This window comes from Syngnathoides biaculeatus, chromosome 8 (assembly GCF_019802595.1).
Source record: "Syngnathoides biaculeatus isolate LvHL_M chromosome 8, ASM1980259v1, whole genome shotgun sequence".
Lineage (NCBI taxonomy): Eukaryota > Metazoa > Chordata > Actinopteri > Syngnathiformes > Syngnathidae > Syngnathoides > Syngnathoides biaculeatus.
Window position 1 is genome coordinate 13,813,662 of NC_084647.1, and position 24,004 is coordinate 13,837,665.

Consider the following 24,004-nt stretch of genomic DNA (forward strand, 5'->3'; position numbering starts at 1 on the left):
GTATCCAATAGGTCATGTAATATGTACTCCATTTTGATAATGTGATGTTAAATCCGCTTTCATTTAATAGTGTTTTGAGAAGATTTTTATCGACAATTACGGATTTCCAGGGGCGCCGCCATTTTCGCGAGTCACGTGACCTACGTACGCGGATGTGACATGTTGCGTGCCGTTCCAAACGCTCGGCCGGGGAGCGAGCTCACGGCTCCGCCGCTCGTCAGAATCGGCGTCATTACGGCCAAAAAAACATTGAAGTATTCAACATTATTTACATCCACAGGTTCAAATATGTATGGAAGTATTCCTTCGTCTTCCCGATCAACCGATATTGTTTTTTTCTTCATCGGATGAGGATAAATCCGAGAAATCGGCGCTGGGCATAAATGGCGTCCCATGTAATCGAGCGTCACGTAACACGTCACATCCGCCCACGTAGGTCATGTGACTCGCGAAAATGGCAGCCCCCCCAGAAAATTCGTAATTGTCGATAAAAATCTTCTCAAAACACTATTAAATGAGAGAAGATTTAACATGGCGGCACGGTGGGCCTCACATTTCTGAGGTGCCGGGTTCAATCCCTGCTCCGCCTGTGTGGAGTTTGCGCGTTCTCCCCAGTGCCTACGGGGGTTTCCTCTGGGCACTCCGGTTTCCTCCCACATCCCAAAAACATGCAACATTAATTGGACACTCTAAAATTGCCCCTAGGTGTGATTGTGAGTGCGGCTGTTTGTCTTTATGTGCCCTGCGATGGGCTGGCAACCAGTTCAGGGCGTAGCCACAGCTGTTATAGGCTCCAGCACTCCCCGCGACCCTCGTGAGGATAAGCGGTGAATAAAATGGGTGGATGGATTTAACGTCACATTATCAAGATAGAGTACATATTACATGACCTATTGGATACAGTGTTAATGCAAACCACCGGAATTCCCCTTGAAGTATTCCTGTGGAGCAGCACCAGTGACGTCACTAGACTTGAGAGGTGGGGTGGGGGAATAGTGACGGGGAGACGTAATCAACGAAACGACGTAAGAGTTTTTGTCTCAAGTTTTGCTTGGTCTGATGTAATTAACAGATCAGATTTGATTTGTGTCAATCGAGAGTGTTTAATCGGGTTCATCTCCAGTCAGAATTTGTCGCTGACGAGGACGCCCCCCCCCCCCCCCCCCCGGCTCCGCCTTTCATGTGGGCGCTTGAGTTTGTCCTCGCTGCTGCTTTCATGTGGCGCCCCCGAGACTGACTGAGCTTCGTAGGCTTCTTTTTTTTTTTTTTTTTTTTTTTTTTTTGCAGCGCTTGACGTGCAGGGTGGACCGGCGAGCGACACTAGAACACACGAGACCTCGTTCCGGACTAGTCGAGACTAATTCGGACCCGGTAGCTCGTCGCTAACAGGTAAGACGTTCAAAGTGAGTCCTTTTCTCGCCTCGGGTTAATCACATTTTGTGGAGGCGGCAAGAAATCATGTCAACACATGAGCGCCAACTGAGGAATAAAAACAATCCGGTCTTTCGTAAAGTTGACTTTAAGATCTTTGTGATACTATTGAAGCGATTCTGTGCTGGAGTGAAATCTTTAAGACTACTTAAGGGGCTGCTGAGCATTTTGTGACACATTATTTCCCATTGCTAATTAGTCTACATATGAATTGGTGGGAAAAATCTGGACATTTTTTTTCAGATCAGTTAGAAGCAGTTTAACATAATTCATGTGTGCATGCTTTATTAATGAATTAAAAATCTTGTTTCTTGGACAATCTTTCAGATTTGTTCTGCATTCTCACACTCAAATTTAGTATTGCATGCTCACATAAATGGAATCTAATCTCACAAGGCGTTTTTCTCCCTTTGTTACACGCGAACAAAAATTAAGATGTATAACATACCTTTGGATTTTTCTTTTCATAAAACAATGTTATGATGTTACATTATATATTGGTACCCTACGGCGAGTTGGACATATTCAACCCGTGAGCGCATACAACCCGGTCCGTCATGCAATTTTGAAAACATAAATGCTGTCAAATTGATTTACCAATACTGAGAATAGAGCTCGTGCACGTGACGTCACCGTTTTCACGGCGCCATATTGCCGGTCAAACAGAGCTGCTCAATAGTGTGGGGGACATTGAACCGCAGGAGAATATTTACAATACCCGAGAGCTGTTGTGCTGTTGGTTGTCACAACAGACGAGAAGAGATCATTCTATGGAATACCAGCTAAAAACACCAGAAAATAATGGATTTCGGCAATTAAACATGGATGGGTGGCGCCCAACCAAAATACACACACGCCTGTGTAGCGATCGCTTCATTTCTAGTAGGAATTATTTTTCTCAATCTCAAATGACCAAAAATTATTTATAATGTCAAGTTGGCTCATTTGAGAACAACACGTGTTTAAAAAAAAAAAAAAAAAATGTTGCAGCGGTTTACGGAGATTATGTGTGGGGGCAATCGCTTCCGTGTACCTTCCGTGGAGATGACTCTGTCCTCTTTTTTTTTTTTTTTTCAATCACAGTTTAATAAATGCGAGTTTGTGGTCATTTTTTAAATATCGGTATTTGTATTGAATACTAGCTGAAAAGATCGATGGATTCCGGCAAAGGTTAACGTGTGGCCGAACACGCTTCCGCGTTCAATGAGTTGTCAAAACCGTCACTCTGTGGGATTTATTCTTGATTGAGAACAGATCCAGCAACAAAGTATTCGTATGCGTCCAGACTTTTATACGCTTTCAAACTTTTCCATGTACATCCCGACGACTTACTCACCAGATCCATGTGTCGATCCAGTTGTCCAGGACAAGCGGAAGCGAATTAACAGTCCAATTTCTTGTCAGCGAAAAAAAAATCATTTTTGGCATTAAATGCGGGTCCTCTAGGTCGAGTTTATCAAATTTTTCTACATACCTTTGTTTATTTTCACCTTCTAAATGTCTGACGGTATCGGACAAGACTCTGGGCATCGTGCTACAAGACATATTTCCGTGTTGTCTCCAACCGACTTAGCATTGGGCAGTGCTTAGCTTGACCTGCAATATGGCGACGCAAACAAAAGTCACGTGATTTTATGACGTAGTTGCACGAGCTCTATAACACTATGTACATAAACACCTGTTCAATTGTTGCGTTATATTTTTTCATAGATAGGAGTACGTACGGCCCTCGGACGACTTCCTAAAATGTGAAAATGTTTCCTGAAAACAACATTTATATTTATTTTGTGTTTCAGCTGTTCGCTACAGACGTAAAAAAAAAATGGTCCGGATGATTCCGAACTCCATCTCGCTTGTAATTACCGTGCAGCTCCTGCATTCAACTCTGGTAAGTGAGTGTTTTTCTCATTTTTGAGTAGATGTGCACTCGCTAAACTTTTTTTTTCTTGTACATCATGATGTAAAACTATATTCATTTCCCAATAGATTGTAAAGACTTGGAGAAATAATACAGTCGTTAATTATAACTCAAGCAGAAGCACCATAGCGAACGTCTTTTTCAGAGCACCAAGTAGTCTTAAAGTCTTCAAATTACGATACGACGACTTTTATCCCTCGTCCGCTTGTGCTAAAAGTAGTGAAATGCGGGAATTTCCTAACCGTGGTCCACCAACCGTCTGTCTCTGTCTCAGATTCCTGCACAGGCTGAAGAGGAGAGCAGAGAATGCAAAGAGCAGGAGTACAAGGACCAGTTTGGGAATTGTAAACCTTGCAAGCAGTGCGATGCGGGACAGGAGCTATCAAAGGTTGGGAAAGAAACGCTCTGTGTGTGTGTTTTCGCTCTCGAAATGTTGGGTTGAAGCAACTTCCGTTAAAACTGCAAAGTAAATGTTGGTCGGATTAGAGGGGGGGAGAAAAAAAAAGGAAACTGTTGAGTTGGAGCAAACAATGTTGAGAAAAGTCCATTTTATCCAGGCAAACAACGTTATTAATGACTTCCTCTCATTCATGGAGAGAAGAGCCGAGTCGTCTTTATTCAGTCACACCCATACTTTTTGACCTCCTCCAGATGAATGGCATCCATTGTTTCCCCCTTTTCCCCGTGGCACCCGCTCCGACTCATTGTCTCCGCCCTTTGAAGCTGAGCTAAGCTTACCGCTTTCAGGGTTGGTCGTGCCCCCCTTACCCCTACCGTAGTCTGTTCGTGTATTTATATGAGTGTTTTGTATGAACAGGCCTCTGTACCAGGCAAATTTTAATACATGTACCAACGTACATGTTGATCGTACGTAACGTATCAAAGAACCTGGATTGTAAGACAAAAAAAACTATAAGCAGAACGTAGGACATAAAACAAAAGAACCCCGACGACGCTCACGTCGACATACCGTATGCTCGCACCTCAACGTTAAGAGCTGGTGAAAATAAACTCTTGACATGTGTTGCACACGTGCGTTTAAGCCCAGTTGACTTGAAGCAAAGCAAAGAAAATGTATTTGTATGGCGCTTTTCACACACGAGGTAACTCAATGTGCTTTACGTGATGAAAGGCATTTGAAAACAAAGAGATAAAACATTTTAAAATGGGATAAAAACAATAAAAATGACAAAGAAAATATTTTAAAAAAGACAATTACAGTAGTACCTTGGTTTTCGTACAAATCGGTTTTCGAAAGAAAATTTGGAGATTTTTTTGTTTTGGTTTTTGAATGAAAATCGATATTCGAACACCCCGACCACCTGACCCACAACGATTTGTTATTGTGGTTTCGAACGCACCCCTGAAAAAAAACAAAAAACGGAAAAGACGTAACGCGCGCCCCGAAAAAATCGCTTAAAAAAAAAACTTATTTTTTAGGCTTGGAACGCATTATTTTATTTTCCATTCATTGTAATGGGAAAACGTGCTTCGGTTTTCGAACGTTTTGGTTTTCAACCAGGCTTCTGGAACGGATTGTGTTTGAGAAGCAAGGCAGCACTGTAAAACCGCAGACAGTGCAAGTAATGTGATCAAAAAGTGAATATATTCTAAAAAGCATTAGGAAAAAAAGCTGGATTTCAAACATTCCCACTTGGGGCTGACCTCACCTCTGTTGCCAACTTCTTCCATTTGTGTGCAGCATAATAGCGAAATGCTGCTTCACCATGTTTGCTTTGGACTCTGCGCTCCACTATTCGACCCGAGTCAGTCGATCTCAGAGCTCTACTGGGTTTGTATTCCGAAAGCAATTTCTTTCATGTATTCAGGACCGAAATCATTTAGTAATTTATACACCACTGGCAGAACTTTAAAATCTGTTCTAAAGATGACTGGAAGCCAGTGCAAGGACTTTAGGATTGGAGTTGTATGCTCTGACCGCTTTGTTTAGGTCAGAACGCGAGCTGCAGCTGTTTCATACTATTTTTTTGGGAGTCCGGTCAGAAAACCATTACAATAGTCAACTCTACTTGAGATAAAGGCATGGCTGAGTTTTTCCTGGTCTGCTTGACACGTACAAGACTTGACTCTACATATGTTCTTCAGGTGGTAGAAGCCAGTTTTTGTGATTGATTTGATTGTTGAAAGTCAGGTCAGAATGAATCAGAACATCAGGGTTTCGGACTTGGTCTTTGGTTTTTAAAGATAGAGAGTCCATGTGTTTACTAACAGCAATTCTCTTTTCTTTTTATTGCTAAAAACAGTTGTCTCAGTTTTGTTGTGATTTAGTTGAATCAAATTTTGCCTCATCCAGTTTTTTATCTGGTTTAGACAGTGGGACAATACCTCAATTGAACTGTAGTCATCTAGAGACACCGCTAAATATAACTGCGTGTCATCTGCGTAGCTATGGGAGTCAAAATTAACGTTTTGAAGACGTTAACGTCTGCGTCGCACGGACCGAGCTTTGCAATACTCTTCAGTGGCCTTTGTGTGTCCCTGCCGGCTCCGGCTTGCACCCTGGGGTCCTGGTTAATAATTGGCTGCCTCATTTTTTTTTTTTTTTTCTTTGAAGGTAGCAGGATGACAGCTTGCAGCAGAGACCCCAGGCCAACCCCCCACCCCTTCCCTCCCCCAAGAGAATGTTTCCCAAGGAACAACCTCCAGTGGAAGCTTTGTAACCAAGACAATCTGTCCATATTCAGACGTGACTGTTTAGGAGGGAAGCAGATTTTTCGATTCCCTCTGTGCAGCTGCTATAGAGATCCCAAAGGAATGCGCCCCTGTTAGCAATGGATGTTTGCCTCTGGTAGCCGGGCTGAGGCTGGCAAACATCAATTAGCCCCTTCGCACCAACTGTAGCAAAAAGAGCCACCCACAGAGAGGCAACATCCATTACGAGCTATTTGTCTCAGCCATATTTCATCCCTTGTTCATGTTGCTTAAGGAATTCTCTCTCTCTTTTTTAAGATATGTCAAGCGTGAAGGAGAGAGAAATAAACTTTCCTTCTACTGCGTGCTGGAAAACAGCCAATTTCCAGAAAGGCAGACCCTTTCCTTTTAATGCAGCGGTGTCAAACACAAGGCAGGGGGCCAGATCCGGCCCGCTGCGTGATTTTATGTGGCCCGCAAAGCGAAACCGTGTGTATTAACATCCGTGATTTTGATTCAATTCTGTACCAAAATTCCAAATTGCCATATCATCAATGATAATGTTGACGACACCGGTGTCAAACTCGAGGACCAGGGGCCAGATTCGGCCTGCCGCATGATTTTATGTGGCCCGTGAACCCAAATTACGTGTATTAAATTCTGTGGTTTTTGTTCAAATCTGTACCAGAATTCCAAATCCAGCCCGCCGCATGATTTTATATGGCCTTGAACCTAAATCATGCGTATTAACTTCAGGGATTTTTGTTCGAATCTGGACCAAAATTCCAAATTGCCATATCATCAATGATAATGTTGACGACACCGGCGTCAAACTCGAGGCCCCGAGTGACAGATCGGGCCCGCTGCATGATTTTATGTGGCCCACAAACCTAAATCATGCATATAAACTTCAGTGATTTTTGTCCGAATCTGTACCAAAATTCCAAATTGTCATGTCATGAATGATAACACTGAGGTATTGTAAGCATTTTTGTGTTCCCAAAACTACAATTAGTTGAAAAGCACATTCCCCTTGATTTCTGATTCCAAATGTAGTTGAGAAAATTCCATGTGGAAATATGATGAGGCAGTCAAAGATTTTTACGGTTTCACAGTTATAACGGCCTGATGAGGGAAACCGGAAATCCAATGTGGCCCCTGACAAAAAAACAGTTTGACACCCCTGCTTTAATGCGTCAACATCTTATAGTATGTAGCAAGCATCTAACGTTTGGTCCGTCCATCCGTTTTCCATATCACTTTCGTTTCTTAACACTGGCAGGACAAAGTACTTTTTTAGGTGAAAGAACAAATTATTTAGCATCAGAACTGCAAATAACCGTGTAAAAATTGCAATAATCTCAGGGGTGGGGCCACGGTTCAGCTGTAACTAACGTTATGTTCACAATTGCTTCATTACCAGATCAGATGACTGATCTCCCCCTCGTGATCGCCGGCTAATCTCACAAATATCTCTGTGTGAACATGTTTCAGTCCGTTCTCTCTCCTCTGCACCTAATATTGGAGCTTTTGTGTTCAAAAGTATTGGGACACATCACTTTGGGTAATAATTAATCGATCAGAGTGGGAACAGACCCCTGATTTTTTAAGAACTTATTACGGTGTGCATCATTGCTTGTCTGCAAAGGAGTTTGGTCTCTGTTTTTACTGCCCACTTATCACATGTAAAATTAGCCAATGTATTTTATTTTGTGAGTTACCTCAGTACAATTTCGCGCTTCTTGGAATGAAGCGTTGCTACCATTAGTGACAATGTAATCAATGGTTAAACTGGGGTCAATCGTTTTTTTTTTTCAAATGAAAAAGTCTGATCCGAGGCTCAAAACAGCTCTGGAAGTCATAGTTCGGCAAAGCCGTTCTAGTATAGCCACACTCTTATCAAAGTGTGGTGGGGGACTATTTTCTGTTCCAGCTGCCAACGCGCTGGTGCACTAAGCAGGGGCCTAAAATGAATGCTTGCATGAGTGTGGTCTGGGAAAACTTCAGCACCCTGACCTCAACTCCATCAAGCACATTTGAATGTAAACTACAAGCCAGGCCATCTTAGCTCCAGCTTCAGTTCTTATACTTGCCCAAACAGTGTAGGACGTTTTCTAACAAGATCTTCTTGGACCACTGGCATCGAGTGTTACCTCATATCTTCTTGTCGCAGTACACGGGGTCGGTTTTGCTGGTGTTTGTTAGTCGTGTTGAAAGAGAACAGTGCTCACTCCTTGTGATGTTCAGCTGTGCCGGGATCAGAGAAGCAGAAGTTGCCCCTTACTGCTATTCTGTGCCCCATAGCCAGAAGCTTGTGCTACTGCCGAGTCTTGAAACGTCATGTGGAAGTGAAGCCCACTAATGAAGATCTTACCCTCAGTCCCCTTCCTGTACCAAGACTTTTTTTGTAGCCAGAAACTTCATCCTTATTTTTCCTTTTGTGTCCGTAATCACTCATCATTCACCCTCTGTTTCTCACCCTTTCCTCCATCTTGCTCCTTCTGCTATGGACAGCGAGGCCTTAAATGGCACGCTCATAACAACAGCTGCAACAGACCATCCTAAGCTGATGCACCTCAGTCCAGGCTGGACCCAAAGGTTCAGTATCAGGCATTCGCCTTCGGAGGACTGAATTCCTCCTCGTCGGCCCCGGCGGTACCATCACCGTGTTACATCTTTGCCTCGACAATCCGTTTTCATTTCTTTCCAGCCCGCTTCCCCCGACTTGCCACAGCACACTCTCGTGCCCACATTCCGGCACAACTGAGTGCCCGGGCAGTGAAATGGGACACGGCCGAGGAGAGAAGGGAAGAGCTGTTTGAAGCTGACCTTCACTTTCATGACATCTGAGCGCCTCCCTTCCCTGTGTGTTGTCAAAGCTTGACATTGCGACGCTGGACAACAGAAGGGCAGCTGTCAACGGATGATGTCACTCAAGACGCACTCGCTTGGTTGTCCCATTACATCAGTTCACATGTGAACTGCCAAGAAAATCTGACGTCTGTTTGGCACCGGCGAGCAATTATTATCGATACTGTTACTGGGCAAGCGCATCATTCTACCTAGCATGCAGGGAAATATTACGCTTTTGGAGTAAGACCTGCAGTCTTGTTTTGTTTATCTTACCGTTGACTGTCACAGCGCAGTTCTACAAAGTTGGCAGAACTAAAATATGTGTCTCGAGTTCAAAACAAAAGATGTGTCTGGAGTTAAAGATACAATCCCTGCCATTGTGCTACGCTGCAGCTCAAGCGCTTATCTCCTCCCCTGCTTGGCCCGCAACATATCTCAGCATCTGGCTGTGTTCAAGTGAACACGTCTCCAAAGATGCTTGAGCGTAATCAGATCACTCTCAGAGGAGGAGGGAAGCTGTGTATTTGCGGTGCAATGTAAGAAAAACATCTATGCACGATAATTTCCCTCTTTATACGTCTGCATAATCCTCGTGCCCTTCATGAAGTGGTTCCTTCGTTCGCTGGCCTCTCAATCAACAGGACACCCAGTGAGTCCAACGTCTCACAAACACAAAGTAATAAAGGTGCCTTAATACAACAGTGGGAGTTCCTCACGGCTTTTATTATTCAAATGATTAGCCCGTCTGGGTCTTCTAGCGGAAGGCTGTTCATTCAGTCTGAGAGAGTCGGGGAGATTATTGGCGGTGTAAAATGGAAAGAGGCAGTCCGCGGTTCTCTGAGCCCACAAGCCAGGATCATTCTTGAATTCCACACCCCTGGTAGTTCACATTCAAGTCTTCTTCGCACCCGGTGTGTTCCTTCCTTTAATCCCTCCAGGAATGCGGCTTTGGTTATGGAGAAGATGCCCGGTGTGTACCGTGCAGGACCAGTCGCTTCAAGGAAGACCGCGTTCTCCAGAAGTGTAAGCCGTGTCTGGACTGTGGACTCATCAACCGCTTCCAGAAGAGCAACTGTTCTACGACCAGCAATGCTGTGTGCGGAGAGTGCCTGCCCGGGTGAGAGCACAAACATACCCTTGGCGTACTGTTGCGGGAAAAAAAACAGAACATGAAAAGAGGAACACAAAAATCTTGACAAACGATTTGATGTGATCAGGAAATCATAAAGCTCCTGACACCTGACATTTAGCCACATTTTGATGGAGATTTTCATTTGTGTTCTCTGCAGGTATTACAGGAAGACAAAACTAAGTGGCTTCCAAGACATGGAGTGCATACCCTGTGGAGACCCCCCGCCTCAGTATGAGCCTCAATGTAAGAACATTACCTTTCCCAAGACTTGGCTTGTCATCGCCAGGATAGTGTCATGTTCTCACGGGTAGAGTATCCAGTCTCTCACATTTCAAAAATGTACGCGTGTGGTCAGTCATGCCCACAGATATAAAGTTCCAGGTGTGGTGCACTCGTCATGCCCGCAGATTTAAAGTTGCGGGTGTGTGTTCTGTTTATTTATTAGCTTTTTGGGCAATGTATCGTCTGTGCTTTCATCCTCAATCAGGCTGTGCCAAGGTGGAATTTTAACATTATACAACATCTTATCTTGTACTTTCTACTTTGGCTTCAGACCAGACCTTATTTACCAAAAAAAAATTGAAAATCTTGTCCAGTTTCACCACTTTTTCTTCTATTATTCACATACCCCGGTTTTTGTAATTATGTGTGTACCCATTTAAGAGCGGAGGGGGGCGGTGTCAGGTAAACTAGGAAGTAGAAGTAGGCTGAGCAGTAGCTCGTCGTTAGAGACCGTGTACTACCGTGTTAAAGAAAAAGACATCAGGCTATGGTTTACTACGCTGGATCGTTTTTCACGTGCGTCGAGAGTGTGCGACAAGTGCGCGATTGCGCAGTGGCGCAGCTTGGAGCGAACATTGGTCAAGACGACACAAAATAAGCGACGACTTTCAATATTTCTGTATTTCTACTCGTAACAAATTTTACGCATGTGATTTTTCGTGCTCGAGTGACTGCATTATCCATCGTCACTTTTTGCCTGAAAAAAAAAATCGGCCTCCATTTTGTTGTCATTTCCAATCCATTATTCACATAGAAAAAGAAATAAATACATTTGTTTCAGAGTCATTGTAAAATCTTGAACTGTAAAGTGAGTGTTTTCATCAAGGATTGTCATGCAAACGTAAAAAATTAAGTGAACTGCTCGGTGGTAAAGCCAAAGTAAATGAAATTGAAAGTAATTTACCTGTTTATGGTGTGTGTGACCCTGGGGGCACAATTGGGGTCAACACTTTGTGACAGTCGTAATCATAGTTGTCATCCAAGTGTTTGAATAAATGTAAAATTCAAGAGAGAAATAAGTTACTCAACCTGTTCCAACTCTTATGTTATTCGTGATGCTGACTTAATATCGCTTTAGTCATTCACCAGCTCGCTTCAGTTCATCCTTGTAATTCTCACTTTCAGGTTATGTATCGCATTATTTTTTTCAATGTTTGGTTGAACTCAAAATACAGTCGTACGACCTGAAAGGAATTTGACGGGAGAGCAATTCCTGTGCTCGTTTACGGTACGTTGCTACTCCCAGGAGTTTGTCGGCCACACAAAAAGGAGGCGAGGGGTCGAGCGAGGGTTAACTTTCCACTCGGCCTCAGATTCAATTATCTTCTCTTCTCCAGCCATTAGGTCTAGTTAATGATTTCAGGTTTCCACATAAAACAAAGAGGCCAGCGCTTTGGTAATTGAGTGTGACTTCCTGTTTGTAGAGGCGATGGCAGCTGTTTCCGAGGAGGGTTTCGGCGAGCCTTTTGCTTCAGAGTTCTGGCCAGCTTTAGCGCCTAAGCGTTAAATAAATGCTCTTGGATATCCCACAACTCTCCCAAAATGTCTTTTTTTTTTTTGTATTCAAGTCACCAGTACGGGGGGAAAAAAAAGATATCAAACTTGTTTTCTTCTGTGTTGTTTTCTCCTGTGTTGATGTTTGACTTGTCCCCCCCTCTACGGGCCTGATGGTCCGGCTACGCCGCGTCCAATCGTGACACTGGAGGAGGCCCGCGAAACAAAACAGTCATTGTGTGAGAACATAGCTGGCGTTGCGCTCCGGCAGGGATTCTCTGAGCTTTTCCAAATGTTTGAAAGCCTCGCTCCCTCCATCCAGTGTTATCTCAAGAAGGTGGTGACAACCCAAAAGGCGAGATGATTCTAATGGGCCTCGTTAGCCCGCGGCGGCGTTGCAGCTGTGCAGGGGAGGCTGTCAAGCCTCTGGCGAGGACTGTAAATCTTCAAGCAGCCCTCCTTTCATTCGCCTCCCTTCCCCCCCACGGAGTGTTTTGGCCAAGTCGGAAAAAAAAGAAAAAAAAGATTGTGTTTTATGGACTCTTAAGTGTCTAATGGGTTTCATCTGCTGAACTTTTTACTGTCACAGTCAAGCAGAGCAAACCATACAAACACGCATGCAGACATACAGATTGTTCTAGTCAGAACTGCTTGGATTGTAGTTGGATTTATGCAACAGTCCAATGGGAGTTATCGCTTCTGTGGTAGTCATAAATATGGCATCTAACAGCGAATATATTTTAAGGAGGATGTCCCAGTTACCGGTAGTTAATGAAATACGATAAAACTAAAGAATTAAAGGGCCACTGTCATGAAATGCATGATTTTTAGTATGTTATTTGTGAAAAAACGGCAGCCGGTATGGTCCCATGCCTTTTTTCACCACAAAACGTGATTTTGACGTATAAGGCTTTTTGTAACTCCCGCCATGAAAATCCTCTCGAGGGATTTGTTTTCGAGAAGAAGCAGGAAGTGACGTATGGGGCAGGAGTGCCCTCAAGTGGACTCCTTTGTTTCTATTAGTTTTACCTGCGGGAAGATAGCTCGTTGTTCCTTCGTGTTAGCTAAAATGCCGGCTCGTTGCATTGCTGGATATTGCTCAAACACCCGGGAGGATGGATTTACCCTTCATAAGTTTCCAAGAGACCCGTTTCGTTGTGAAAAATGGATTGCACGGGTGCAAAGGATGAAACGGCGGCGCCTCGTCTGCCGCGGAGCATACATGTAGCATGTAGCATACATGCTGTCTGGGAGTCTGTTGTTAGTTAGAAGTGATCCACATATCATCTGAATTTGGCTCGAAACGATAGGGTAATATTGCTCCGGTTGTGGGATGTTCTCTTTGAAAGGAGCTTCCGTGTCCAATAGTAGGTGGCACAGCGTGTTTTCAATGGCGAATGTCCAGGGTGACGTCACGGGCAGGAGATGCAGCCAATATGGCGACCACTCGGAATTCGAATGACACTTCCGCAACTTTGCGCATGGATGACGCGCTCTCCGCTCATATTTATTTTTTTCTTACGGACATTGAAGTGAATAATGTTATATGTATTTTTCATTACAATATCTATTTTAGAATGTTTATAGGGATGAGAGTTGACCTGCAGCTTCTGTTTGCACAAACCAATCTATATCTTGGGTCCACAACCTTGTTAATACATCATCAAACGCTACCAAAAAAACTCAATCACGTTGACTTACTTAAAACCTTTGTTAAATCAGATGCACACATATACACCTAGGCACACACGAATACACACGTGCTGGGAATGCAAAAAAGCATTCCTTTCAGGCACTTAAAACACTTCAAAACAGAGCCATTATTTCCCAAAGTCATTAACATATTAGTGGTCCATCATTATTTAGTGGTGCCCCACAAACTATAACACCTGCCTGTGGCCTATTGTGGAACTAACAGACTTTGTCAATGGCATTTTAAGTGTCAAATGAAAACTATGGCCCGTTTTGTCCAATATCTGTTATACCAGGGTGCGTTTGATAGAGGTTCCACTACAGTTCCAGAAACTAGACAACGGGCCCTCCCCACAATACTGCTGCACAATCTCATGAGTGCCACATGAGGTGTATCAAAATGCCATCCATTCATCCATCTTCTTTGCCGCTTATCCTCACGAGGGTTGCGGGGAGTGCCGGAGCCTATCTCAGCAGTCAACGGGCAGGAGGCGGGGTACACCCTGAACTGGTTGCCAGCCAATCGCAGGGCACATCAAGACAAACAGCCACACTCACAATCACATGTAGGCCAAATTTTAGAGTGTCCAATTAATGTTGCATGTTTTGGGAATTGGGAGGAAACTGGAAAGCCCGGAGAAAACCCACGCAGGCACGGGGAATACATGCAAACTCCACGCAAGCAAGGCCTGGATCGAACTTGGGTCCTCAGAACTGTGAGGCCAACGCTGTACCAGCTGAGCCACCGTGCCGCTTGTGTCGAAATGTTTACTATTTATTTAGTAACAATAATGTACAACGCTGCATGACTGCAGGAAAAAATAATCAATTTTGTTGACTTTTTACTACTGAGCTGATTGATAAATCTTTGTGACTATTCTGAACTCAGTGTTGTGGTTGGTAAACGTAACTGCTTGTTGTCAATATTGACATTTCTAAACTGCTGAAGTCTTCTCAAACATTCTCGGGTTGACTTTACGACCACGCTAACCAAGTCAAAAGGAGTTAGCATGAGGAATGCCACCCTTTTAAATTGAGCGCCGTGCGGTCGTCTTTTCGAGTTCAGGGTCAAATTTGCTCACTTTAGTTTAAAGTGTTTGCAAAAAGGCACAAATCAAAGTCCCAGACTGGAGGCGGCGAGTCCGTGAGAAAGGCTGCGGTTTCGAAGGCCGGTTTATGTGGCGATACGATCAGCAGGTGAGCTGCCTTCAATGGAGCAGTGTTTATTTGCCGCAGCTGCGCGGCGTCTGATAACAGACTCCCTTTTGTGTTTCTGAGAGCAGATGATGTTCCCCTTGGTTGAATTGGATTGAACCTGGACAATAGCCACATCAAACACACTTGTCAAATAAAGATTAACGGCCCGTTTTTTAAGAGCACATCCTTTTATAGATGTACTAGTAGGATGCTCTTCTGTGAACAGTTTACCTGAGCGTTCCTATGCGTCACATTCATGTAATACTGTTGTAATTACAACTGTATTACTGCAGTATAGGTGCAGAAATCTGACAATACTGATGATTAACGAGCAATTTGTCTTGTTTAAAGTGTTCGCCATCTCGTAGCGATCTGAATGTTGTTCTTAACCTTTTCAGGAAGAATGTTAAGATACCCCTATCCCCCATGTGGCTGAATAACCAAACCGCCAAAGGAAGAAGTACAACTATTTACACTGCATAACAAAGAGCCATTGGCCTGTCCAAGCTCTTTTTTATGATAAATGTGCCTCAAAAGCAAACACTTCGCTCGGTGAAGATTTTCACCTACATTCTATTCATTCAGAGGCCTCCCTTATAAAAAAAAAAAAAAATAAGCCTAACTGACCTCATGTAACTTTATGTACACACAACCTTTTTTGCAACCACCCGCTTACCGAGGAAATTCCACTACCGTACTGATAAAGATCAGACAAGTATTTAGAGCCATAGCTGCATGTCACATTCAGGTGAGCGGCTAACTCATCAAACAAAAAAGCTTAATGTCGTCATGTGGTGGATGCAACCCGAAGATGTAAAGTTGGACTCAAGTTATAAAGCACTTGACAAGTATTTGTAGGTGAGCAATGGAAGTTGTAACATGCCTGGAGTAAAAACAATATTTAAACAAGCGGTTCAATTCTTTGAGGTCATATGAGCCAGGACTTTATTTTCTATATTAAAGTGGAGCTTCAGTTTGCGGGACTTGTCATCAAGTACATATGCTGTATGTTACATCACTGTATTTAAAACGATTAGCACAAAGTAAACCTATGAACTGCTAAAAGTGACAGAGGGCCTCATTGATTTGATAGAAATCTAGAATAGAAAGTTTACAACTTTAACAGTAAAGAAATGTAAACTTGAAACTTAATCTTAAAACACTTCTGATGAATGAAAGCCACATCACTCCAGACTGACTAAAAGGATAAACTAGAAGTTGAAGGAATTTCCTACCAAACATCAGTGCAGGCTCGTCTGCTGGATGTTCTGTTAAAAGAGGATGAAAAGTGTGTGTTCTTTATTTGTTGGAACATGCAAGATGCTTTCCTGAGGCCACAAGGGAAACGCAAATGTTATATTGCAATTGCAGTGAAACAATCACAGTACAGAGAGTCCTCGGTCTACGACTGAGATCCGTTCCGAGAGTAGCGACTGAACTCGAAATTCAACTGGAATCGGATTCCGCCATTAAAGTCAGAATTTACATCAAAATACTTTGTATAAAAAAACAAATACATTGAAATAAACAAGGAGCGTGGATGGAGAAGAAGGGGAGGCTGTGCTTAGATTTTGCGAAGGAACCTGGTCCTCAATCCTCTCCATTTCGACAAGTATCAAAGAACCTTGATTTGCGCTCATTGTATCCGGCATAGAACCAAACCCTTCACATGCGCTAAAATACGGGCTTTGTCTTTAATAAATGTCACCACGGTCGACCGACTGAAGCCTTGGTGGTCTCCAATCTTTTTATGATGTTGAGCTTCGTTTCCATGGTCGTGGATTTTCTTTTGGCTGCAGAAGCATTGGTAAAAGACGCAGGTTTCTTCTTTGGGGCAATAATGTCGAAAAAGCAGGGCAAAAAATGCAAAGATACTCCCGGCGCACAAACTTGGACGAGTATTTGCCAGACAGAATGGCGGACGGGAAATGGGCCTTGTAAAGTCGAAACGTCTTAGGTCGAGACCGTCTTAACCCGAGGACTCCCTGTATACTGGTAGCACGCAGACACACTTGTCTTAATGATTTCTGAAGATATCTGTTAATCCAAAAGCGACTCAAAAAATGGATGGATGGATGATGTCTAAGTGCTTACTTACTGATGGAATGGGAATGGCGTGCCAGTGGCACTTAAAAAGATGTTTCGCTATAAGGACATTTCGACTAAACCATGCATAGCAATGTTTTTTTTTTCCTGCTATTGTTACATTGGATGTGAAAACAGGTGATTCACACTGACTGAAAACTGTGTGTGTGTGTGTGTGTGCAGGCAGTGGGAGAGTAAACCTGGTGCCTCTGCCTTCGGTAGTGAGCAGTCCGCGTGACATCGCCCTGGCTGCTATCATCTGCAGTGCTCTGGCTACAGTCCTGCTGGCCCTGCTGGTCCTGTGTGTCATCTACTGCAAGAGGCAGATGCTGGAGAAAAAACCCAGTGGTGAGTCGCAGTACTGCATCTTTGGACTCTGGCGCCGGACGCATGGCAATTTTGGTGCCCAGGAATGTTGCCTGTCGACACGCAAAATCAAAGATCAAATGGGTCAACTGAAAAAAATATGGAAAGTGTTTAGAACGGCTGATGGACATAATCAGCATTGTGTCATCTCCTCTTGTTGTGGCTTGGGTGAAACAAAAAAGTTACACAAACCGACTTTAAACATTACATATTTAAACACCAAAAGGTCCAACCAAGCTTTATAATTTTGTTGGTTAGCGTAATGCTAACGTATACAGTGGAGACGTTAATTTGCAATTCAGCACTGGCGGATTCACCTATTTGCGTTTTCCCCCCCCAAGTTTGGCACTTCATCTTCGTTTATATAACTTTGGGGGGTAAAAAATGCAATCGTGGTGGGCGTCAATTATGTGAGTATTTTTTGCAATTTGCAGTGCGGCTCGGTCCGTATCCGCTGTAAGAGGAAATGCCATATATGGGTTATCAGAAATTAGCATTAATGTTACAATAATTCTAAACTACTACTATAACACATGTAGCAGCAACTCATAAAAAACATGACTAAAAATCCGCCATACAGTGGGGGCCCGAACGGGGGTCTAAGTTTGCCTCTCTTTGTAGCAATAAGAGGACTTTTCATAGTTGCTTGTCTTCTGCACCATAATATTGTCATTCCTGCAATTTATTTAACCAGCGGCGTCTCTGAAGTCTGAGGACTGTCAGTACGGCGGTGCCGAGCTGTCCTGCCTGGACCCGCGCTGGCTCCAAGACTTCCCCCAGGGAGCCTACTGCCAGTGTCACCTTGCCCCAGGACACACATTTGGTATGCCAGATGGCAAACACACATACATTTATAGGTCCAGCCACTTCATTAGGTACACCTGCAAAGTATTTCATGATCCGATACTCTGTTACAAAATATTCCTTAACTCATCTTAGTGTTTTGTAATATACAGTGAAGAAAATAAGTATTTGAACACTCTGCTATATTGCAAGTTCTCGCACTTAGAAGTCATGGAGGGGTCTGAAATTTTCATCCTAGGTGCACGTCTACTGTGAGAGAGATAATCTAAAAAGAAAAATCCAGAAATCACAATGTATGATTTTTTTAAAATGATTTACTTGTGTGATACAGCTGCAAATAAGTATTCGAACTCCTGAGAAAACCACTCTTAATATGTGGTACATTAGCCGAGCCATGCGTTTTCTTTGCCGCTTATCCTCACAAGGGTCACAGGGAGTGCTGGAGCCTATCCCAAGTTTGAATCTTACTGATTGTATGGGGTGGACAGGTGTCTTTATGCAGCTGACGACATCACACACGTGCATCTGATTGTGGATTATACATGGAGTGGAGATGGACTTTTAAAGGTGGACTAACAGGTCTTTGACCGTCAGAATTGTAGCTGATGGGCAGGTGTTCAAATACTTATTTGCAGCTGTATCACACAAATAAATCGTTAAAAAAATCATACATTGTGATTTCTGGATTTTTCTTTTTAGATTCTCTCTGTCACAGTGGACATGCACCTACGATGAAAATTTCAGACCCCTCCATGACTTCTAAGTGGGAGAACTTGCAATTTAGCAGAGTTTTCAAATAATTTTCTTCACTGTAATTTGACATAACTGCAAATCACATTAGACAGATAATTATATAAGCTCAAAATACTGGAGAAGTGGTTTGCATGTCTGCCTCACAGTACTGAGGTTTGAATGTCAGTTCCAGCCTTCCCGTATGGAGTTTTTGCATGTTCTCCCCGTGGTTGTGCAGGTTTTCTCCTGGTGATCCAGCTTCCTGCAACATCCCAAAAACATGCAAGTTTGGTTCGCTGAAGACTAAAAATTGTTCCATCTTGTAAGCGCGAGTGTGAATGGTTGTTTTTGTCTAAGACCAGTCCAGAGTGAACCTCGCATCCCGTGTGCTCCAGCTCAACTGCGACCCATATGAAAAGTGTTTTAGAAAATCGATGTGACAATATCATATCATATACATATATAGATCAATAAATTATTGCTTGTGAAGATTGGCTATAATTAATCAAATGATGCTATGTAGTTCTTTAGAAATTGGTAAATAATTGATCAGATTTTCCATAAAATAAAAATGTGCTGTCAGGGTTATTCAAGGCTGAGTGTTTTTATGTCACATTTTTGGGGAGACTACATAATGCATCATAGTGACCTCACCCTTTAATGTGTGTGCTCAGGTCAGGTCCACCTAATCCCGTCACTTTGCTGCGATCAGCGCTTCAGTCTGGACAACACACACTGCGGCTCGCACGCCAGCCTCAACGACAGGTGAGGAGGCAACAGTGTTGATAAGTCACCACACAGGGCTCGTGAAGCCAGTTTAGGCACCGAGTAGCAAGTCTTAACCCGAGTTCGGTTTCTAAGCGGCAAACCTGTGTGTGACTCGGAAATTAATTATGCAAAGAGCTTTGGACTCTTTTCGTCCGTTTCGTCTTCCTTGCTCTTGAATTTTCTCCACTCAGGGATGAGAATGACCAATTTGGAAAAAACACTGAAAATGTCTGCCTTTGGCACAAATTTTTTTTTTTATAAAACACACTGTTAAATGGTGACCTCTGGTTACTTCTAACAGTGTAAATACAGGGCAATCATAACATTTTGAAAACTTAAAATATGAGTCCAAACAACCAAAATAATTTTGCCAACACTCCACTTCCGACGTAAAAATGTAGACTGAGTGAAATTTATATCAAATAGGGTACTGCACTTACAAGTTATACTCCTGAAATAAGCACACAAGTAATTTATCTATCAATAATTTATATTATTATTATTTATATTATTTAATAATTTATATATAAATTACTTGTGCAAGTGCAGTAACTCCAAAGATTCACATTGATAATCTCAGTTGGATTGTTTCCACACTCACCAGAACCCCGGAGCAGGACAAAGAATTTGCAGGGCATGCTGAGTGCGCGTCCATAGAGGCCATCGCGGAGGGTTTCCAGAATCCAGAAGACGACGAGGGCGGATGCAGCTCGAGGGAGAGTTCCCCCGAGAGAAAGCCAAGGCGACAGCCGGTGTCGACCAGGGAGGGTGAGGTGATATTTTATCTGACGCATCTTGCTCTCCTGGATTATGAATAATTGCATTTAAAGTGTTTTGGATGTCTTCGCTGATGTGTGAAATGAGTTTCCTCAGAGCAAACTGCTCAATGACTTTTGAGTGACATGAAAAGTACGTGAGCGCAACACGCTAAGGATGACGGATGGCCTCCGTGCACCCGCACAAAAAAAAAAACAAAAAAACACATACGAACTTAATGCAGTTAAGAACTGATTATGGCGTGGTCTATGTTCCACAACCACATGCAATAGGTAACTAAAATTTAGTTTCACCCAACCCTCATGCTTTGACCACATTGTAAAAACACACATAGCAGTTTTCTCTCACTCAAAATACTCCAATAAGTGCCTAAGCATGCCTGTTTGTCACCCCCCAGTAGAAGTTTACTCTAAAAGTGATTCAAACGCTCCAATGTTCAACCAAACCAATGTTTTATAGGGGTGGATAAAAAGGGATTCAACAATCAATGCAATTCTTCCCCCTGCGATTCATTATCGATTCAGCAAATATTAAGAATCAGTTCACCTCATGGCCAATGAATGAGAGGCGCTTTGCGTCTGATTGCCGTTGTATGGATGGAAAGCACACTCGACCAACCAAACAACAAAATGGCAGCCAGCGGCAGCGTGAAGCAAGCGACTTCTACTTTGAAATCTGAGGTGTGGTCATATTTCGGATTACTCTGTAAACCTGCATCACAGGAAATAGAGAAAAGACACTCACATTTGTTGTTTCATTGCTTAAAAAAAATTTGTGACATGGTATCAGCAAAATTTAAATATGTAATTTTACTCATGTATTTTGTAATTCTTACTGAATTACCAGAGCACCTAAATCATTGATGAATTTCAACCAAAAGAATCAAAACTGAATCAAATTGTGAGGTTCTCAACCATTCCCAGCTCCACAATGTTATGTAAAATGTGTAATCATAAACCTTCAAACAACCGCTACTTTAACACATATTAACAGCATACAATACTCAGAAGCACATATTTAGTCTTTGCTCTGTGGGAACAATGAAAATGAATCCACTGGAGTTGAGTTGTGGAACCTTTTTACCTTTTCTTGTGGGTCTTCAGTTAGGCTGCATGACTTGCAGTAGTTGTGTACCTTCAGTGTAGTACCACATTTGGCCACAAGTGGAAATTCGGACTTGCCAGACAACATTTTAAAAATGTGGTTGCTTTAAAAAAAAAAAAATCTATTAACATAGTGGGGGCGCAAAAAGTATAAACGAGGAACTCTATTTCTTGAAAAGATGCCCCTGAAAAAAGGGTTCTGTTGGTGGAAGGCTTAAGTGACATGGCATGTGCGTATGTGTGTGACTGTGTGCGCACTCGCCGATGAAGAACAGCTGGCACGAGAAAGAAGAGCCGACTTGAAAGTGGTCCGGCGTCTGGCAGAGATCAGCTATGTTACTAATCAGCATGTGTGTTGACCTTCGTCTTCCAGGATGATCCACATTGCTTTGGCTTCCAGCAGCCAAAACTCAGCAACAACAGCAGGGGCAGCATCCAGATCTCCTTTCACACGACTTGGCTGAACTCACCGCTCGATCCCCCCTCGCTCCCTTTTAATGCACTCCGGTTCAGTTGCAAGTCGTAGCTGACCACCAAGTACAAAGAAAAGCCACAATGTGAAGCGACCCCATGGAACAAAAGTGAATGAAGTTCAAACGCGGAGGACGATTGACTTGTTCGCACGTCACATCTGAAATTTGACTATAAAGTTGTGACGCGTGGAAGGTAAATTAACGTACTTTGAAGGCAATCTTATGAACACACAAGAGGCTTGTTCAAATGACTTGTAGATAATGTACAATAGTAAATAGTTGCATATTTTTGTAACATCGCCAGGACTGAGCACATGCTGCATTTGTATGTGTTGATGTTCTCTGTACTTGTTTTACATCTTTGTAAATAAAACACTTGAAGAGAAAAATTGTTCATTATTTTAACATCACCTGACATATTCGGGGCAGCTGGGAGGCACCGCTGTAGAGCGTTGACCCCACAGTTCTGGGGACTGGAGTTCAAATCACGGACCCGCTTGTGTTCCATTTGCATGTTCTCCCCGTGCCTGCATGCGTTTTCTCCAGGCACTCCAGTTTCCTCCCTGAGAGGCCCCGTAGCTCAGTGGTTAAAGCACTGGTTTGGAAAACCAGCGGTTGTGGGTTCGTATCCCACTGGGGCCTCCACTCCCTGAGAAGGGTTGCGTCAGGAAGGGCATCCGGCGTAAAAATTGTGCCAAACATATGTGCGTTCATCTGAGATGCCACGCTGTGGCGACCCCGAAAGGGACAAGCCAAAAGAAACTCACTCCAGTTTCCTCCCACATTCCAAAAGCATGCAACACAAATTGGATGCTCTAAATTGCCCCTAGGTGGGATTGTGAGTGTGGCTGTTTGTCTCTATGTGGCCTGCGATTGGCTAACAACCAGTTCAGGGTTACCCTGCCTCCTGCTGGTTGACAGTTGGGATAGGCTCCAGCACTCCCGTGACCCTCGTGAGGATAAGCAGCTAAGAAAATGGATGGATGGATGCTTCCCACCACAGGCAGCTCCTCTGTTGTCTTTCACCTTCATTAATCAATTTATGGCCATCTCTGGTCCAGAACCGTGCTAGGCTGACACTAGTGGTGACGGGGCGTCAGCAGCTGCAGGAAGTAGCTGCAACAGCACCTGACCTGCTAACGACCGTATGAACGTGTTTATATAGAACATGTGCGTTCATCTGAGATGACACGCTGTGACGACCCTGAAAGGGACAAGCCGAAATAAACTTACTTACTTGTAAGTCTAGCGTAGGCAACCATAGCTCCCGATCTATGACTTTAACGTGATCTAGCACAGTTGCTAAAAGGATACAGGTCAGTGGGATTTCCACTGTATTATTTTGAGTCAACCCATTCATGGGCAGCGTCCCATTTTTGGGACATAATGTTTTTCACGCATTATATCCTTCAGTATATCAAAATATTGAAGTGTTTTAATCTGAAGCCATAATTTGGCATCAGGAGAGGATAACTCATCGGTCAATGTTAGCACAGAGTTATGGCCCTTTCCTTCCTGACCCAACATGGCTGCCTCAAGTACACATGGTGTGTTTTCCAAGAGAAAAAAGGGAGAAAGGTCAATATGCAACCGAGTTTGTCTTCAAAATTCTAATCCATCAGTATCATTAATGCGTAAGTGTCGTTCTAGAATAAGAATTAATTAATAAACACATCTCTCGTATGTATCACTTCACAGAACTGATAACATACCCGTCCCAAATCCAGATTGGGATCCTGAGAGTCTACATCTTTTTTGCCCTTTGTTTTATGCGTTAATTGAAAAAGAAGTGTGATTTCCTTGATTGTGGCCTGTTAGGAGACTTTTATCTCAATAAGGCAAAAGATTTCCAGCCTGCCCATGAATGGGTTAAATGTGAGTACTTTTATCACTCGTACTTTAATGAATAAGTACAGATATTTATGGAAAGAAAATAAAAGATGAGCACGAGAATTGATTCAAGCCTTCCTGAAGTGGCTAGAAACCCCCGGCTCACAAAAAAAAACCCCACAAAACAAAACCAAAAAAAAAAAAAAAAAAAAAGAAAACACCGACCACACAAATGCTCATCTATAAAGTAATCCTACAATTTGAATGGCGGATTATTGAAAATATTTGTTTGGTGAATACCATAATGTGTCGAGCTTGCTTGCTCTCCCTGTTCATTCCAAAACATCCTTCTTAGGTCAACTAAATTGTTAATAGGTGTGAATGGTTGTTTTTCCATATGCAGCCTGCGATTGGC

At 43.1% G+C, this 24,004-nt stretch overlaps 1 protein-coding gene and 1 non-coding gene across 2 annotated transcripts; both read left to right on the forward strand.

The window, feature by feature from the left end:
* The first annotated feature begins 1,257 nt into the window (after positions 1-1,257).
* On the forward strand, positions 1,258-22,146 carry LOC133505057 (tumor necrosis factor receptor superfamily member 19-like). The gene is made up of 10 exons (XM_061827932.1): positions 1,258-1,389; positions 3,228-3,319; positions 3,624-3,737; positions 9,793-9,971; positions 10,144-10,229; positions 16,920-17,084; positions 17,797-17,925; positions 19,313-19,403; positions 20,011-20,174; positions 21,660-22,146. Exons 2-10 carry the CDS (start codon positions 3,254-3,256, stop codon positions 21,662-21,664), a joined length of 999 nt encoding a protein of 332 aa, XP_061683916.1. The 5' UTR covers positions 1,258-1,389; positions 3,228-3,253; the 3' UTR covers positions 21,665-22,146.
* Positions 22,147-22,328: 182 nt separating this feature from the next.
* Positions 22,329-22,401, forward strand: trnas-gga (transfer RNA serine (anticodon GGA)). The gene has a single exon. It is a non-coding gene; the product is annotated as a tRNA-Ser (tRNA).
* The last annotated feature ends 1,603 nt before the right edge of the window (positions 22,402-24,004 follow it).

What these genes read in the sequence shown, in the direction of transcription:
- LOC133505057 (XM_061827932.1), top strand. Translation starts at nt 3,254, where the DNA reads ATGGTCCGGATGATTCCGAACTCCATCTCGCTTGTAATTACCGTGCAG. An exon ending in AGCTCCTGCATTCAACTCTG is followed by an intron (nt 3,320 to 3,623) that starts GTAAGTGAGTGT and finishes TCTCTGTCTCAG; the next exon opens with ATTCCTGCACAGGCTGAAGA. An exon ending in GCTGGAGAAAAAACCCAGTG is followed by an intron (nt 17,085 to 17,796) that starts GTGAGTCGCAGT and finishes TTATTTAACCAG; the next exon opens with CGGCGTCTCTGAAGTCTGAG.